The sequence below is a fragment of the Osmia lignaria genome, chromosome 3 (assembly GCF_051020975.1).
Source record: "Osmia lignaria lignaria isolate PbOS001 chromosome 3, iyOsmLign1, whole genome shotgun sequence".
Taxonomy (NCBI): domain Eukaryota; kingdom Metazoa; phylum Arthropoda; class Insecta; order Hymenoptera; family Megachilidae; genus Osmia; species Osmia lignaria.
In genome coordinates this window covers 8,668,403-8,684,773 of record NC_135034.1, presented here as the reverse complement: position 1 = coordinate 8,684,773, position 16,371 = coordinate 8,668,403, and the positions used below count along the sequence as shown (strand labels likewise).

General features: G+C 42.0%; 2 protein-coding genes and 1 long non-coding RNA gene across 10 annotated transcripts in view; 1 reads left to right on the top strand and 2 right to left on the bottom strand.

The window, feature by feature from the left end:
- Positions 1–1,291: 1,291 nt before the first annotated feature.
- LOC117605312 (polycomb group protein Pc) lies at positions 1,292–8,688 on the bottom strand. The gene is made up of 5 exons (XM_034326492.2): positions 6,630–8,688; positions 5,119–5,162; positions 4,887–5,031; positions 4,338–4,763; positions 1,292–4,249 (listed from the first exon to the last, which is right to left on the bottom strand). The coding sequence occupies exons 1-5, from the start codon at positions 6,687–6,689 to the stop codon at positions 3,596–3,598; spliced, it is 1,329 nt and encodes a 442-aa protein (XP_034182383.1). The 5' UTR covers positions 6,690–8,688; the 3' UTR covers positions 1,292–3,595.
- LOC117605315 (uncharacterized) overlaps positions 8,011–16,371 on the top strand; it is a 45,786-nt gene continuing 37,425 nt past the window's right edge. For 2 of the 6 annotated variants that reach the window (XM_034326508.2, XM_034326509.2), the window contains exons 1-2: positions 8,011–8,146; positions 12,512–12,583. In XM_034326508.2, coding sequence (XP_034182399.1) covers positions 8,019–8,146; positions 12,512–12,583 — 200 coding nt within the window. In that variant the 5' untranslated portion in view covers positions 8,011–8,018. Of the gene's footprint in view, positions 8,147–12,511; positions 12,584–12,883 lie in introns of all 6 variants that reach the window. The other 4 variants (XR_013065263.1, XR_013065262.1, XM_034326506.2 and 1 more) reach the window with 4 other exon arrangements.
- LOC143308267 (uncharacterized) overlaps positions 16,362–16,371 on the bottom strand; it is a 118,112-nt gene continuing 118,102 nt past the window's right edge. For all 3 annotated transcript variants that reach the window (XR_013065265.1, XR_013065266.1, XR_013065264.1), the window contains one exon: positions 16,362–16,371. This exon is cut by the window's right edge and continues 125 nt beyond it. This is a non-coding gene — a long non-coding RNA (uncharacterized LOC143308267).

Here is a 16,371-nt window from a genome sequence, read left to right as displayed (position 1 = left end):
CAAAAATTGAATTTACTTACCTTTACTTACCTTCACTTACCTTTACAGGAACTAGTTCTTGTAGTATATTATTATATTTGTAATATATTTATTATAAGGGTTGCAGGGATGTATGGAATACAGGGATGTAAGGAATGCAGGGATGTAAGGAATGCAGAGATGTAAGGGATGCAGGGTTGTAAGGAAAGCATGGATGTACGTGATGGAGGGATGTAAGGAATGCAGGGATGTAAGGGATGAAGTGATGTAAGGGATGGAGGGATGTAACGAATGCAGGGATGTAAGGAAAGCAGGGATGTAGGAAATGCACGGATATAAGAGATGTAGGGATGTGAGGGATGCAGCGATGTAAGGAAAGCAGGGATGTACGTGATGGAGGGATGTAGGGAATGCAGAGATGTAAGGGATGAAGTGATGGAAAGCATGCAGGGATGTAGGGAATGCAGGGATATAGGAGATGTAGGGATGTGAGGGAGGCAGAGATATAAGAGATGTAGGAATGTGAGGGAGGCAGAGATGTAAAGGATCCAGGGGATGTACGTGATGGAGGGATGTAGGGAATGCAGAGATGTAAGGGATGAAGTGATGGAAAGCATGCAGGGATGTAGAGAATGCAGGGATATAAGAGATGTAGGGATGTGAGGGAGGCAGAGATATAAGAGATGTAGGAATGTGAGGGAGGCAGAGATGTAAAAGATCCAGGGATGTACGTGATGGAGGGATGTAGGGAATGCAGAGATGTAAGAGAGGCAGCGATGTAAGGGATACAGGGATGCAGGGATGCAAGGAATGCAGGGATGTAGGGAATGCACGGATATAAGAGATGTAGGGATGTGAAGGAGGCAGGGATGTAAAGGATCCAGGGATGTAAGGAAAGCATGGATGTACGTGATGGAGGGATGTAGGGAATGAAGAGATGTAAGGGATGAAGTGATGTAAAGGATGCAGGGATATACGTGATGGAGGGATGTAGGGAATGCACGGATATATGTGATGTAGGGATATGAGGGAGACAGAGATGTAAAGGATCCAGGGATGTAAAACGTTCAGTGATGTAATGGATATAGGAATGTACGTGATGCAGGGATGAAAGCGATACTTGGATGAAAGGGATATATAGATGTAGATAATGCACGAATGTAAGAGATGCATGGATATAAAGAATTCAAGGATGTATGATACTTTAGGTACAGGTCATGTTAGCTTCAATTGCATAAAACTTCCTTTTATCATACACAATTTTAAGTGATTGGGAAGAATTAACACAATCGGACGAAAGTTCAATTAAAGATTTTATTGAAATATAAGGAATCTGTACCAGACAGAACTAAAATTACCGTTGAATTTGGTACTACCGGGGTTCACATATCGTATATGCCTGCTTAAGCGCTGGATTATCTTTCATTTTCTCTCCGTCTGTGAGTGGTTTTTTAATCGTATAAGTAGTCTGAATATCTATAAGTACAGAAACAATGTCGAAGGTACGCGCACAGTCTATCTCAAATAATTCTAAAGCTAAAAAGGATCTCCTCTAGACTTGCTGTTGCGATTTAATTACATTTACAACTTAAATGGGGGGTTTTTCTTTCGCATCTCTGTTCTATTTACATAAATTTATTACTGAAACGTCTAAAGCTACGCGACTTTTTCTTTCACCTCTCGTTTCCGTTATCATTACATATATAACGTGAGTCTCTATGTACAATTTGTACAGAATATCCTCTTGTCAATATACACAGTGTTACATTACAACAATTTAAACGTTTATTGGAATCCTGTGCAATCATCGTTTTGCAAGGAATCGTGATCTAATTGTACACAAATAGCCCCATTATTGTTTTTCATTAAAAAAGATAAATCATCTCAATCGCTCTGTCTTTGAATTTATACAAAAAAAGAACACTGATTAATTTTTAAAAGTGTCGCTTTTTCTTTAAATCTTTTAATCTAACATTAAATTAAAAGGATAATAGAGTTTGTTGAACAGGGACGCATTGCGTACATTGTCTAAGAAATATACTCTATACTAAGAATGTAAAAACCTAAAAATTTTTATATTAGTTACAATAAATAAGCAACGTATATGCGTTTCTTTTCATTAAGTTTTACGCTTACATTATTTCACTATATCACGGATTTACTGGTTCTTGAAAGAGGGTGCACACGCGAAACTGGTACGGTGCGAAGTCGTTTTAAAATTATATATATATGTATATATATTAAAAAACAAAAGATAAAGGAAAACGAAGCTCGAGTTTGCGATGTTCGTTTACATTAAAATTTACTTGTTGTACCCGATTGTTACTACACAACATGATCGTTCAAGATAGGAACGTGTTATTCGGTTAATAAAACTCATTCAAAGAAATGATAATGAACGCTGATCTCAGGATATGGATAAGCGTTCCTCTGGAATTGAATCGCGCGCAAAACACTATGTGTTTTTAATCAGTCCTAAAAAGAAAACGAAGAAACACATTTGACGGCATTTATAAAAAAGAAAATGCAACAGTTAACATCATTAAACAACACGAACTTGATATGCAACGAAAACCAATAATATAGAACGCATTAAAAAAAATCATTGCGTACAATATTGTTTATAACAAATATACATAATTCCTTCTAATTAAACTGTGCATTGAACTGTGCGATGCTACAACAACCGGAAATAAACGAACATGAATGTGTGTTTTCTAAACGAATCTAAAATCTACGAAACGAATGATACACCTTTTTGTGATACGATATTATTCTAAGTAAAAAAAGAAAGAGAAAAAACAGGAAAAAAAACGTATAAAGTAAATATTTACCGGTAAATATAATAATATCATTAATGCTGAGAAATACGTTGTCGAGATAGTATATTAGTTTCGTTCTATACTTGAAAACTTTTTTTTCCTTTTTTCCCTTTTAATTAGCTTCTACGAAGCCGCGCCGATATTCTAAAAACGAATTAGAAAAATATTTTCTTCTTCCAGATCTGTGTACTATTTTATCATAGTAAAATTTCAAATGAACTAATTTACACACCGTGTCCTCCATTTTGCACAATTTCTAAATAGAAGCGGAAATGCAATTATCGAGAAAAATGACTTACTCTCAAAAAGGTTGTATCAGATCTTTCTCTTAGCACAAAATTGTGTACGTCTATCAAGCGCTTTTAAAATGTACAAACTGTGTGTGTGTATGTGTATCACAACGTGTGACAGTGACTTGACGACGTATCGTTACCAACGATAGTCTTACTATCTTTGATCGTTCGTTTAACCACGTATCTATCTCTTTAACAAGTTAAACTGACCCATGTATAATTTCTTCTTACCTCCATACATGAATTTTGTAAAAGTTCTTAGAACTTCGAATTCAGAACGCGTACGATTGCCAGAACCTTCAGTAAATTATTACATCGTTCGATCCGTCGCAATCTAATCGTCCCTTAAGAAACGGATTTCCATATATCTTCGATACCGTCAATACATGCTCGACTTAACACTGAACGTGTGAAAATAATTTATATATACAAAAATTGTGGGTTCTTTTTTTTCTCGATATTAGAATTCACATATTAGAACGTCCCTTATCAGAAGGTCGATTAATAGATATCGCTCTTAGGATCCCTTTCCCGGAAGAATCCTTTCTCAGTCTTGCACTCCCTGATGGTAACGGTTTTAAGATTCACCGTGACGTCTGTGATGAACACCTGATCGGCGACTGGATTCCTCGCGTGCCAGTAGTCCGTGCCAGGGCTGGAGAGAGGGACGTACACGTCGGACTTTGTGATCTCCGTTTGCTTCACACTAGGCGTGTTATTATTATTGGTATTATTGTTGTTATTATTATTGGTATTATTATTGTTGTTGTTATTGTTATGACTGTTATTATTATGACTATGATGTCCGTTCACAACAGTGGGTAACCTGTTGTTGTTGGTGTAAGAGTCTGTGGGACTGGGCGACTTGTGACCGTTCGTGTCTAACGTCACAGCCCCGTTGGATTTCTCCTGTTTTTGTTCCGGCAAGTGTTGCCTCTTTTTAGCAGGCTGTTCCAGAGGTGTGTCTATCTGAGGAGACAGAGGTGTCGGTGGCGCGCGAGGCAACGAGGGTGGAGGACCGTGAGGGACGTCGGCTTCGGCACGCTTTTTCTCTTGCACAGCTGGAGCCGGTGTTGTCGGGACTGCTGGTAGCGGTTCCTCCGGTGTGGATTTCACGCTCGACGATGACGGCCTCCTACCGTTAACTTTGTGGCTCTGAAACAGATTTAGAATAGCCTGATTAGTATATATTCTTATTGTACAGATTAACGCGTTGAATGCCATTAAAAGAATGGATACTTACGTGGCAAGAAGGTGACGTTAGACTGCTATTCAGAGGTAACAACCGAGGGATTTTGTTGGGTGGAGGACTTCCGCTACCGCTGCTAGGACTGCTGGTAGTGATAGTAACACCGATTTTCCCTGATTCCTTGCTGAGAACCTCGGCTTTCCTCTTCGTACCCGTCGGTTCTCTCCTTGGCAACAGAGGACTGTCCACGCTGCTGTTGGAACTGTCCGAGTCGACGCTGAACGCGGACGCGGACAATTCTGGAGCTGTCGGTGATTCGTGTCCATCGAGGGAACTCGGAAGCGTGTCCTCGTCAGGTGCAACGGGATTCAGACGACGAGCCGAGGTACTACCTGTTGTCGACTCGTCTTGACTATCTTCCCCGACTCTCTCGTCACCGCCAGGCTCTTCTTCGACCACTAAATTCTCTAGAACTTGTTCCTGCGTATTCAAAGATTCTTTCAATTCTGGAGAATCGAACCGGTGTCGATATATAACCGAGCTTTAATATTTAATACGGAAATTTTCAATAATATTTATTATTAATACGATATAAATATTTACACTGTATCTGGTGTCCCTCCGCCTGGGTCTCCTCGGGGGTACTATGGGCACCGAAATAACATCCTCGCCATTTTTTTGACTCTCCTCGTATAATTCGATTAACCTAACGTCTAAAATGTTCTCTTCCGGTTCCCACGTGTTATATCTGACAAGAAAAATAAAGACAATTATATTAGTGATTTGTTCGAATGAAACTTAATAAAAATTCTACCAATTATTATCTTGTACTTACTTTTTACTCCATCCTTTCCACTTCACGAAGTATTCTACCTTACCCTGTAAAGAAAAGAACGACAATTTATTCATAAAAATTCGTAATACAGCTTAACAATGAGTTTCGCGCCATTTATTGTACGCAACAAATAGTATTCGAAAGTTATGAAGATTATTCCAACTGCGAGAATCGTATCGTTCCATCTACAAATTCATCCCCTTACTTCCGGTACGAGACACTTAAAGATGGAGGAAGAGTTCGAACACCTGTTCAAAATTCAGAAGATTCTCGTAACGAACTATGCTTCAGGAATAGCGCAATGTAAATTACACTATTCCTAGATACATGTGACACGGATATCATGGAATTAAGATAACAAATAATCGAATTCTATGGATACATAGATGATAAGTAAGTAAAATAGAACGCGAAGAAAATCGAGTTTATATATATAAAACGATTTCCAACATTGCAGAACTTTTTTAAAGCATTTTATAACAAGGGACGTTCAAATTTTCCATACGTAATTTAATCAAATTCAAATTTCCCGGGGATTTGTGACTTTCGAGTGCCGGCGATTGGGGATGACTTCCATATGTCAAACTTATAGAAAATATAGAGGTAACGAATGAATGAAAACAATGTTTCATCTTTTTTAATAGAATTTTACAAACAACTGTGTTCAGGAGAGCTTCTGAAATGTTTTTATAAATTAAAAAATGACTGGTTTCCTACGACCTACCGGCGACTTCCGTCGTAAAAACGGCGCTGTCACGAACGGATGGGAAAGAACGTTGGCGCCAGTCGGTTTTAAGAAAGACGACGTGAAAATTCAGCCGGCGATCGCAAAGATCCGTTTCGCGCGTCTGCGTCAAACAGCGGATTTTCGAATCCGTCCGGCACAGCCGGTACGGTCGATAAAACGGGCGGCGTTGACTTCCACGAGAGCCGCCTCGTAGAAGCTCACCTATTGGCCGTCGGCCAACGAACGAAAGCGTGCCGACCGGTCGTGGTGCGCAGCGAGTGTGACAGTTGGAAAACAATGACATAACTGTGCAGGTATAGGACACGCGTTTGCTTTAATAGCGCATGATCCGGTCGCAGCTGACAAGTTTCGCATGTTTTATGTCGATTTACAACGTTGCCAGCATCTCGACACGCGTCGTTACCCAGCTACATTCGATGATCATCACCGGCATGCGGTGAAAACGCGTCAACTTTAGCATAAAAAGACAAATAATTCTTTAAGAGATGAATTAACGCGTTTACAATGAATTTATAATATGAACATACCTATCCAAACTTGTAAATTATGAAAGAAAGTTTGAAACCTGACTGTTCGTGTTTGACGAGATATATCGAGAGCATCGTGTGCGATAGAAATCGGTAACGGGAGGGGCAGCAGAATTGTCGGGATAGGTGGGAAAGAGAAAGATTGTCGTAGAGGAGGGGAGAGAACGGCAACGGCGCATAGACAAACAGATTCCATGTGGTGGCGCTATCTGGTGGCACCCAATTCTCTCACTTACCCGCTTTTCCCTCTTCTTCATAATCCGTTCCGCAGCATAAACTCTGTCACCTAGATCCATGATGTTTTTAATCCTTGCTGGACAGACTTGTATGAAAGGAGTAAATATATCCAACGAGATAGTGATGTGTGTCACTGAGAAACCACACCGAGTAATGTAACACCATATGTACCGACACTGGCTATCGGCACGAATCGGGCTCTAATTCGATTTGGATGACATACGTAAACAGAACGAAAGGAACTGTGACGAATGTCGTATCGGCAAAAGGAATGCAGCTCTGATTTCACTGAATTCGTAACAGCGGTGTATCGGCATGTGAACGGTGTTACACAGTGCATATGAAATTACGAGCACGTGTTATTCTATTTAAAAAAAATGGGGCGATCAATTCGATCGCATCCTGGATGTGTTAAACATTTTTCATTAGAATCATGTAAAGGAAGATGCGGCACGTGTTGTCTCGTATACGAGATCACTCGGCATCGCTCGATGTTTTCCGCACTGATCGGTGTCGACCGACGATGATTAGAGTGGCTGCTATTTCAGCGGCGAGGCGGCAATGCGCCGAATGTTTTTTGAAAGGCCAGTAGTCGCGGCAAGACCGGCGAACACGAGCGAAGTCGGAGTACACGCACGTCCCATCGGGAAGGGAATTTTAGGCGGCACAGTTTGCGCGCCGCGAATTTCTTCCTCGTGTGTTCACTGCACAATAATTACGCTTACGTATACGCGTCGAGTAGCCACGGTTCAAATTCGAACGCGTATTATTAAGTCCTTTTTCTGATAATCGTTGGAATCAATGGAAGTCGGGTGTCCGTGTTGGCCGGCAACACGTTTTCTGCTTCTGCTGGTGCTGCTGCTCCCTTCGTGTAAGATCGGGGCTCGTGACGTCAGCAGTTCCCCCTCACCTCGTAAACACCAAACATGGCCGTCGTACGGATATACGCTGGTCGAGTGCGTCTCAAACTGATGGTGAAAAGTAACGTTGATACAGGCACTGGAAACTTGTGAATCCACGAAAGTAACGCGGTGAGACGTTTTCGAGCCTCGTAAACACTGGACAGCCAATCTGTATACGATTAATTGAAAATTGGAGCAATCGAGTCACAGCGTCTAGCACATTCTGCGGATCGAGGCCGACTAGAGCCGAGGTCTGCCGAACTCCCCTCGCAAGCTTAGTGGACTCGCCCGACCCGCTCGAGGTTAGGAGGGGAAGGGATAAAACGGTAGAGAAAGAGTATCAAAGGGGAAGGGAGAAGTTCTCAACGGTACGTGCGCCGCACACGGGTGAGAGAGAAAGAGATGGTTAAGCAAAAGAAGGAGAGTGTGATTGAGTGACCGAGGACGAGGAGGGCAGGGAAGAAAAGGGAGAGAAGAGCAAGCGCAATGGAGGTAGAAAAGAGAGACGGCGCGACCAGGAGCGCCGTCCTCGGAACAAGAAAGCTGCCTGCCTGCCTGTTTGCCTGCCGCCTGCCTGCCTGCCTGCTAGCCAGCCACCCCAAGTTCCCTTCTAGGTACGTGTGTATCCCTGTATTTGTGTGCGAGACCAGTCGATGCGACGTTGCCAACTCTATTTCATCGATAGTACCGCTCCAAATGTCACTGGCGTATTACCGATAAACTTGAGAATTTACAATGTCCACCTAACGCATACCATTTACCGTAACCAACTAAACACACCGTATGACTTCACTCTTCACCGATGCACCCACGATTTTTCAAAGAAAATTCTTGCGAATCGAGGTGTACCGCTCTTGCCGTGTATTCGCGCCCACGATCTGGCAACACTGTATCCTCTTACGACGTACTGTCACATACTACACAACACTACCGCACCGCATCAACCGTCTAGTGTACGGGTGCGTTTTAACAGTAAACAGAGGCTAGGAACGGGTTACCCGTCGAAAAATGAAACTCTCTATCACGGTGTACACGGTATCGAAGAAAAACTACGTAGAATAGAGCGCGTCGCAGTATACGGGCGGCGCTCTGTTCGTGAAAACGTGTGCAACCTCAACGGATCCCGAAACGAGAGTGTCCTCTCCCGTGCCGACGAACACACAGGGAGAGCAGTGGAGCGAAGGAAAAGGAGAGGGATAGAAAACGAGCGAGATAGTTAGATGGGGGAGACAGCTCTTCTCCGTCCTTCGGCGTAAATAGCAGGATAAAAAAGCCAGGACGGTGGCGCTCGATTGGTGGGTTTCTCGAGGCGCCACCAACGCAGCTAACCTCGCCGAACGGGGCGACCAATCGAACGGTGGCACAGCCCACCGTCCGTTCCCCTCGACTCGTCGAGAAGGCGGGCTCACGAACAATCGGTCGGTAGACGGGTGTTCGGTTCGAGGTCCCCGTCGTCGTACCGCGCGCGTCCCTGCATTCCCCGCGACGCCAGCCTTTCCGTTTTGCCGCAACTTTCCCCCTCTGTGTATGTCGCGAAACAGAGACAGACTAACTCTCCCCTCCCTCTATGTCGTTCTTCCCCTCGTGCAGGGAAACCCGAATAGCGTTACCGCTACCGTGTGCCATCGGTCATATATATATATATTTATCTCGCTCTCTCTTGAACGCCCACGGGTGTGTAAAGTCGTGTATATATTATCATGTGTGCACCCGTAGGGCGGGCACGTGGGTGAGGGGGCGACGAGAGGGGCAGAGTACATATATACAATTTACATATATACGAACGGAACATCGTCACAAGCATTTCCCCTCTTCGCCAGCCACGTCGGCGGTGGCCGACCACCGTCGGTATTGAAATATCCTGGCCCTGGAGAGGCAAGTAGCCGTGCAGCGATGCCGCTTCTCTTTATAACCACTACGTTCCGTGCACGGAGACCGATCTTCTCTCCTTTGCTTTTTCCCCACCCTTCGGTGTCTCTCATCGCGTGCACCTTTCCCCTTTCTTCCTTTCTTTGTCTATGCTTCCGTTCCTCCCTTCCTACATCCCTGCCTCCCTTCTCCCTTTAACTCGTAATGTTTGTAATCCAACTCGCTTTGGCCTTACGACCGTCGTACCCTTACTCCAACGGGTTGCCAGCGGGATGGGAGTAACGTACCCTCTTTTGCGACTTCCTTTTTCTCCCTTCTCCATCCGATCCCGATGATGTTCGCCGGGCTTTGAGGCTCGATCAATTGCCGTGTAAAAGCGTTTCGCCGGGCGATGCATCAAAAAAATAGAAGCTTTCCGTGGCACGTTGGGCGACTTTCTTGAGCGGCGCGATATTGCGCAACCATGGAATACACAAAGCCGATGTAGATGGCGTGCTGCGGGTACGCAGCTTGTGCCACGTCCCCTCCTTTTCTCCTCTTTCTTTACCCCGCGTACAAGCAATGCTCTCCTTTGTTCTTTGTCATCGTAGCTGTTGGGTTCGCGGCTTTAATGCAACCTCCTTAATCTCCTTAATACCTCCTTTAGGACTTCGTTCGAGCTAAATGATCTCCGGCTACCGAGCTATTCGGTTCCATTGTAATTTTAGCCTTTGATAGTGATTACGTAACGAGTCTTATTTGTACACACATATGAGCAGAATAGTAATTAAAAGTGATCCGTCTATCGATTGTCACTCATAGATATATTCAATGCAATGTATCAAATTTCGAAAGATCTTGATATGTTAAATTTGGAACTTGCGTCCATTTTAATCTCCGACGTGGCTTGCGCCAATGTCCTAACTGGTATAAGATCCGTGTTTATAACGCGAACGAGAAAACACGTAAAATTTATAAAAACAAGTACTTAGAACCAGTGTAATGATCAAGTGATGGCGGCGAGTTAATTAAAGTTGCAGAAGAAGGCGATAAATAAGAGGAAACGCGCGCCAAGTAGTAGCACACGCAACCAGAGATATAGCAGAACGATGAGGCCAGTGATTCGTGTTTCTCATTATGCGGGCCGTCCATCGCGGATACCGCAATGTCGAAAATAGGGCGTGGCACGTCCTTCCTGTATCTAAATCGAATGTTACATTGTGGGCCTTTGTACAATTAAAGGAAGAACAAAGAAAAGGGGGCATTGACGGCCTCATGTTTTGTGGAATTTTTGATGCCTGAAATTTTAAGTTCGCTGTCTATACCTCATTAGAAATTGCTACTCTTAGATTTAGTAGTGGACGTTGCCTTTCACCTTTAGAATATTCGGAGTTAAGTCTGTTCTGATTAGTTTAGACCTCAAATAAAATTTTAAAGGCAATAAAAGATTCGTAATTCAAAATTTTACATCAGCATATAGATATTAAAGGCTTGCAATAAGAATTGGTGACAAGTCTTTGAAAATTTCGGAGTCCCTCAAACATGTAGCTTATAGCGTTTACATTCATCTTTGCTAAAATTCGCCATTCCTTAGATAGTTTATGAGTCTTCGAAAAGAAAAATTCAACTTCTGTAATGCATAGCATTCCATTGTAGTGTTGTAACTACCTCCGCAATTTGGACTTAAAAAAAGAGATGATGTATTTGCTCGAGCGCGAAATAGCAATTGAAATAGGTTACGTTTGAATATGGTAATAATACACAGTTAGTTACATAAAGAAACAGATACCTTGTCAATTTTTAGCACCTTATGAGCTTTATTTAAACCTTCTAGTCAAAAATATCGATTGCGAGGACCAATTGACACCAATGTAATGCATTATTCTGCAAAACAGTAATCGTAAATAATCCATAAATTATGATACATAATTATGAGGTTAATTGTTATATCAAATAGTAAGGTGTTCAGGTCCAAAAATATATATTTTATAGTAGGATAATCATTGGAGTAGTTTCGGCGCGCACGCATGCGCCTTGCTTCCATTGAAACCAGAACTAAGTTCCGAGCGACATCGTGGTTGGAAAAAAGGACCATTTAATATCTCGAGAACGAATGAAGATATCGAGATAAAACCTTTTGCATATTATTCCTTACCATTTGTCATGAAAATACATATATATTTCATTGTTATTAGATCGGTAGTTTCTGAGTTAAATGATAATTAAAGTTAGAGCGGTAGAGACCTCTTCGAACACGTTTTCGGGGCATAAATCGAGTTTCTTTTTGTTTTTAACAGAGTTTCTTAGAATACTAGATTTATTTCCCTTTTACAATGTCATAGACAAAATTTCAATAAGTATGTTAACCTTGATTAGTCATAAAATTGCAAACAGATTTAAGTCAGAATTAAAGGAACGAACAGAATCAAGTTAGATCTAAGTTCTGTAATGTAAGATGATAAATTAGTTACACGAATATTAACGTTCTACCTAGTTCGGTGATAAAGTTTCTTCGATTCGAATAAGTTAACTTCCGCCAACATTGCGGATGTAACATGTGGATGTAGGAGAAGCGGTAGTTTAACTAATTTGCAACTCGTGCATCGAGCGAGGGATCCTCGTTTAGAAAGCGGCATAGTTTGCGAAAGCTTTTCGAACGTTGTTGTGCTCTTATATGCAGTGGTTAATTGTTGATTTTCTGTAATAATTACTTTTAACGAAGCTCATTATGTTTCTGTACAGAAACTGTTCCTTTTTGTCCATGTTTCTGTTCTCAGACTTTTAGTAAAAACAACCTTCACTGTTCATATTAATAAGGTATCGTGAGTTACGTTCATAAAAAAAGGTTTATAGAAGGTGTTTTCTTATCAACCCTTATTTATCACCCTCGAGATCAACCTTATACCACGACAATGCAATTTCTGGATAATTTTCCAGAGTTGAAAGCTAAAAGTCAGTGTAAAACCAATCTATTTGCTATTTTCATTTAGCACTGAAATTCTTTGCGATTTATAATAAAACCTAGAAGCTTCATCCCCCTAATTTCTTATGATAATTTAAATTTCCTATGACACATAATAAGTAACGAAGGCGCCAGTTAATTTTACAAGATTATTTTTCTCTGTTTTTAGGCGGTTCTTCAAGCAAACAATGTCTCGTTTCGTCGACGAGCGTAGACACCCGGTAGACGAGCAGCAACCCACGTAAGTTCGATTATTAATTCACTGGCGCACAGGCTTGGCGCAATGCACCGCTCTTTATACGGAGCGACGCACCGCGCCTTGTGTGTACAAGCGTGTTGCGGATGTACACGTGTAGGTGTACGACGCGACTTACGATCGTACATTGTCGCGTTATCAGCCCCGTGTTATCGCGCGAACTCGTCCCCGTGACTCCCACGTACGCATGGGACACCTCTTCAAAGCTCGACCGAGTCTCAGTCGATTAAGGGGAGGTTCTGATTTATAAATTTTATTTTTACCAATTTTTCATCTTCTAAAAAGGCATGTTTCAACGAAGTTACAAAGACTGAAAAGCTGAATTCTCGTAGTTTTGATCACAAATTTTCGTTCAAAGAAACTAAAAGTACAAAATGAAAACCTATATATGGTAAGTTGAACAAAGAATGAAAAATTCGATGTATGGTAAGTCAAAAAATTATATTATTTTCTCCACCTTCTAAAACGTAGAAAGACCAAGTTTTAACAGTTGGAAATTTCTATCTTTCAGGAACGTTAAAAAGACGGAACAGGATGAAGATGATTTTAAACTCGAAGCTTCGCCATTTTATTACAAACTGACATCTCATCGTCTTGAAGGATTTGTTTTTTATAAATTTCTGTAATTAAAGAGATTCTTAATAAAATGCCCAAATTTTTATTAGACAAATTACCTATCAGTCTTTTTTCTTTATTTAACCTAATCCCTACAACAAATCGTACGAATTTCGCAGCAATAGCGCTTTACTCACGCTCGGTTAATAGGCACAATTGTCATTTAATTACATTAGGCTTTCTCGTAATTCGCGTATGAAAGAGTGTCAACGGATGCCCGATTTCGCATTTTCAATCGAATCTACATCACCGATTAATTCCATCCATGCACGCTCGACAGATGATGCTGGTAATTAGATAAACGATAAAACGTTAACGACTCGTAGTGATAGCGAAAACGCGTGACCTACTTTCCATACAATGCAACACGCGTAAATGTCGAACTATTCGATGAAACGATGTTAATGATAGTCTTTTGATATCTTTGGATTCTAAGTTTCCTGTGGATCACTACGTGAATAATTGTTCGTATGTTAATTACCTATGTTATTAACACGTTGATTAGAAATAGTGATTTACTATTTGCCGCAAATTTTTTCTGTTTTCTTAGCGGAGCTAAGGGGTTCGCGGTTTATTTTCAGTACACCCTATAGGAGCCAGAGGCGGTCTGCAACTTGTTGCTCGATTTTGACCAGGCCTGATGGGTCCTACCATTTTGTTAGTTTGCCACAGGTTCTGGGTCCTTCCCTCGAAACTCGTCCCAACACGAATGCGGTAGACCGACTACAAATTCAAACTGCTTTCTCTGTTGCCTATTTTCTACCCTCGATTTTCGTCTTTTCTCCCCTTTCTGTGAACGATTTCTTTTCCTTTTTCTTTGTATTTTGCGCTTTCTCGAAGAGAAACACCGACCAACCTTCACTTTACAATATTTGGGTCTAGTGCCTAGTCTTGAAAGCAGAAAATTATCGAACGGGTACTGTATTTGTACAGCATCTTGAAAGATATCTTGATGAACCAAGTTCCTCGTTCGATCGACTAATCGACCGGTATCGATCAATTTCACCGTTTCGCGCGGACTCGCGCGAGAGCGTACTCGCCGAACAGAGTTTCACGCGCGGAATTGCTCGTGCGGTGATTGATAAACTCACGGACTTTCTACGTGTTAAATTTCACGTATCCTAGTGGCCGGCGAGCGTGGCGGCGTTTATGGGGCCGTTCTATTTTCGATTTCGAACCGTAAACTCGCGTAAATCCGCCACACCCTCCTTTTGTTCGCGGACAGAACCCGCGTTGCGCCATGATTTACATCCTCCTTAAATATAAACAACCTCTTGTTAAGCACAGTCTAATCGTTTCAAATATACTCGTTCAAATTTATGAATCTTGCGTCAGTAATTCTAAAAATGCCTCCCTTTAAAATTCATTAATTTCTCACTATTCTGATCATACTATTACACATATCGTTTATAAATATCATTGTTAATCATCGATGTATCGTATACAATACGACAGAATCGATAGTTATCGAGGAAAATCGATATTTCATAGGAAAACTGTTCACGGAACGGCAATCCTAAAATTCATCGTAGCGTCCATATTTCTGGACCGATTTTGATGAAATTTAAAACGTAGAACTGCGAAATGGTCTAGAATTGATTGCAAGAGGAATTTTGTCGATACCTTGATTAGAAGCGGAGATATAAATTAGGCGTTTTGGGTGTGCGCGCGGAGGAACGATTACGCGTACCACGTCTGCGCAGCTTTCCTGCCTCTCTCGAGCCAAGTGGAACTTTCCACGACACGAGACTCGACGACCTCGCCGTTAGTATCGATATCTCGAGGTGAGATCATCGGTTTCGATCGTTCTACGAGACCACCCGCTGGCCGCCGGTTCGATTGCTAATTTTCCGGGGAATTCGATTGGTCGACCAATGGTCGGTCCATTAGGATACTCTTTCGAACGCGATGTGTTATTGCAATTTCTTAAATTAAATACTGATGCGCTAATATTTTCTTATGAATTTGACTAATTTGACATTTGTTAATTGGGACATGGTTAATGAATAAAGGCAAATTAAGTTGCTTCTGCTTAAGGCACCGTTCTGCTTAATAATAAAGTTAAGAAGTAAGTTTTGAATATGGGTATGGTAGAAATTCGATATCTAATTTCGAAGTTAGATGAGTACATACAGGTTAATAGGTTGCATATATGATGCATTTGCAATTTCCAAACTCATTTCCCTGCGAATTCCTTTGCAGGAAGTATTAGGTACTCTATGTTAAAACAATCTCTTGAAACAAAGTTTTCTTTATAATCAGTGTATCTTACTGACCACCTGTCTAGTATTCAATTATTACACCTAGCACATCAATTAGACAAGAAAAATCAGGAATTAATCAATTGACCGTGGACCTAGCCACTCAATCCCGCAGATCTTTTCCTTTTTTCCCATTCCTTCTACAACTGAATCTGCATCAACCTCGAAAGGGATTATTCGCCCTTCTTTCGCGGGTGAATTTATGTCGATGATTTTGTCCTCCTGTTTTCTTTGTCCAGGAGAACCTGTTCTCAACGAATTACCAACACCACCGGATTCGCATTTCCAGCGAATCGCTGATGCACCTCGTCTTTCTGTGTTCTTTTTCTTCGACTCCCTTACCTTAGAAAAGCTTCTTGAACGTTCATCAGTTGGTCGTTTCTTCCAACCCTCCCCATGGAGGTAGAAAAAAGGCAACCCTTTTTGGAAGCGTTCGAAAATCAGGAGTTTAGCCGGAAGAAGGAGAAAAAAGGGCACGTACCGGCGTGTGTTTTAGGGAAAAACCTCGAGAAGGGGATGATGAGAGAGGGAGAGAGACGAAGACCCTACACCCACCCCGGACGATAATTCCCGTCACCATGGAAACACCCCCGAGGCGTCCCTGTGTCAGTCCACCCCCGCACCCCACAAACACTACCGCCAACCCATCCCCTCACCTCGTACGGCTCTTCTGCCACCCTAGCCCCCCTCCTGAAGCCCCCTTTCGCGAGTCTACCAGGAACTCGTATCGATCCGCAGAGTTCGAGGTCCTACGTATTCTACCGGGGAGTGTTACTGACAACGGGATCTCCTATCTCTTTCTCTTTTCTCTCTGTTCTCTGTTACACTGTCTGCCTCTCCCTCTTTCCTTGCTGTCCTTTTCTTCGCGTCATCCCCTTGCCAACGAAACGAAACGTT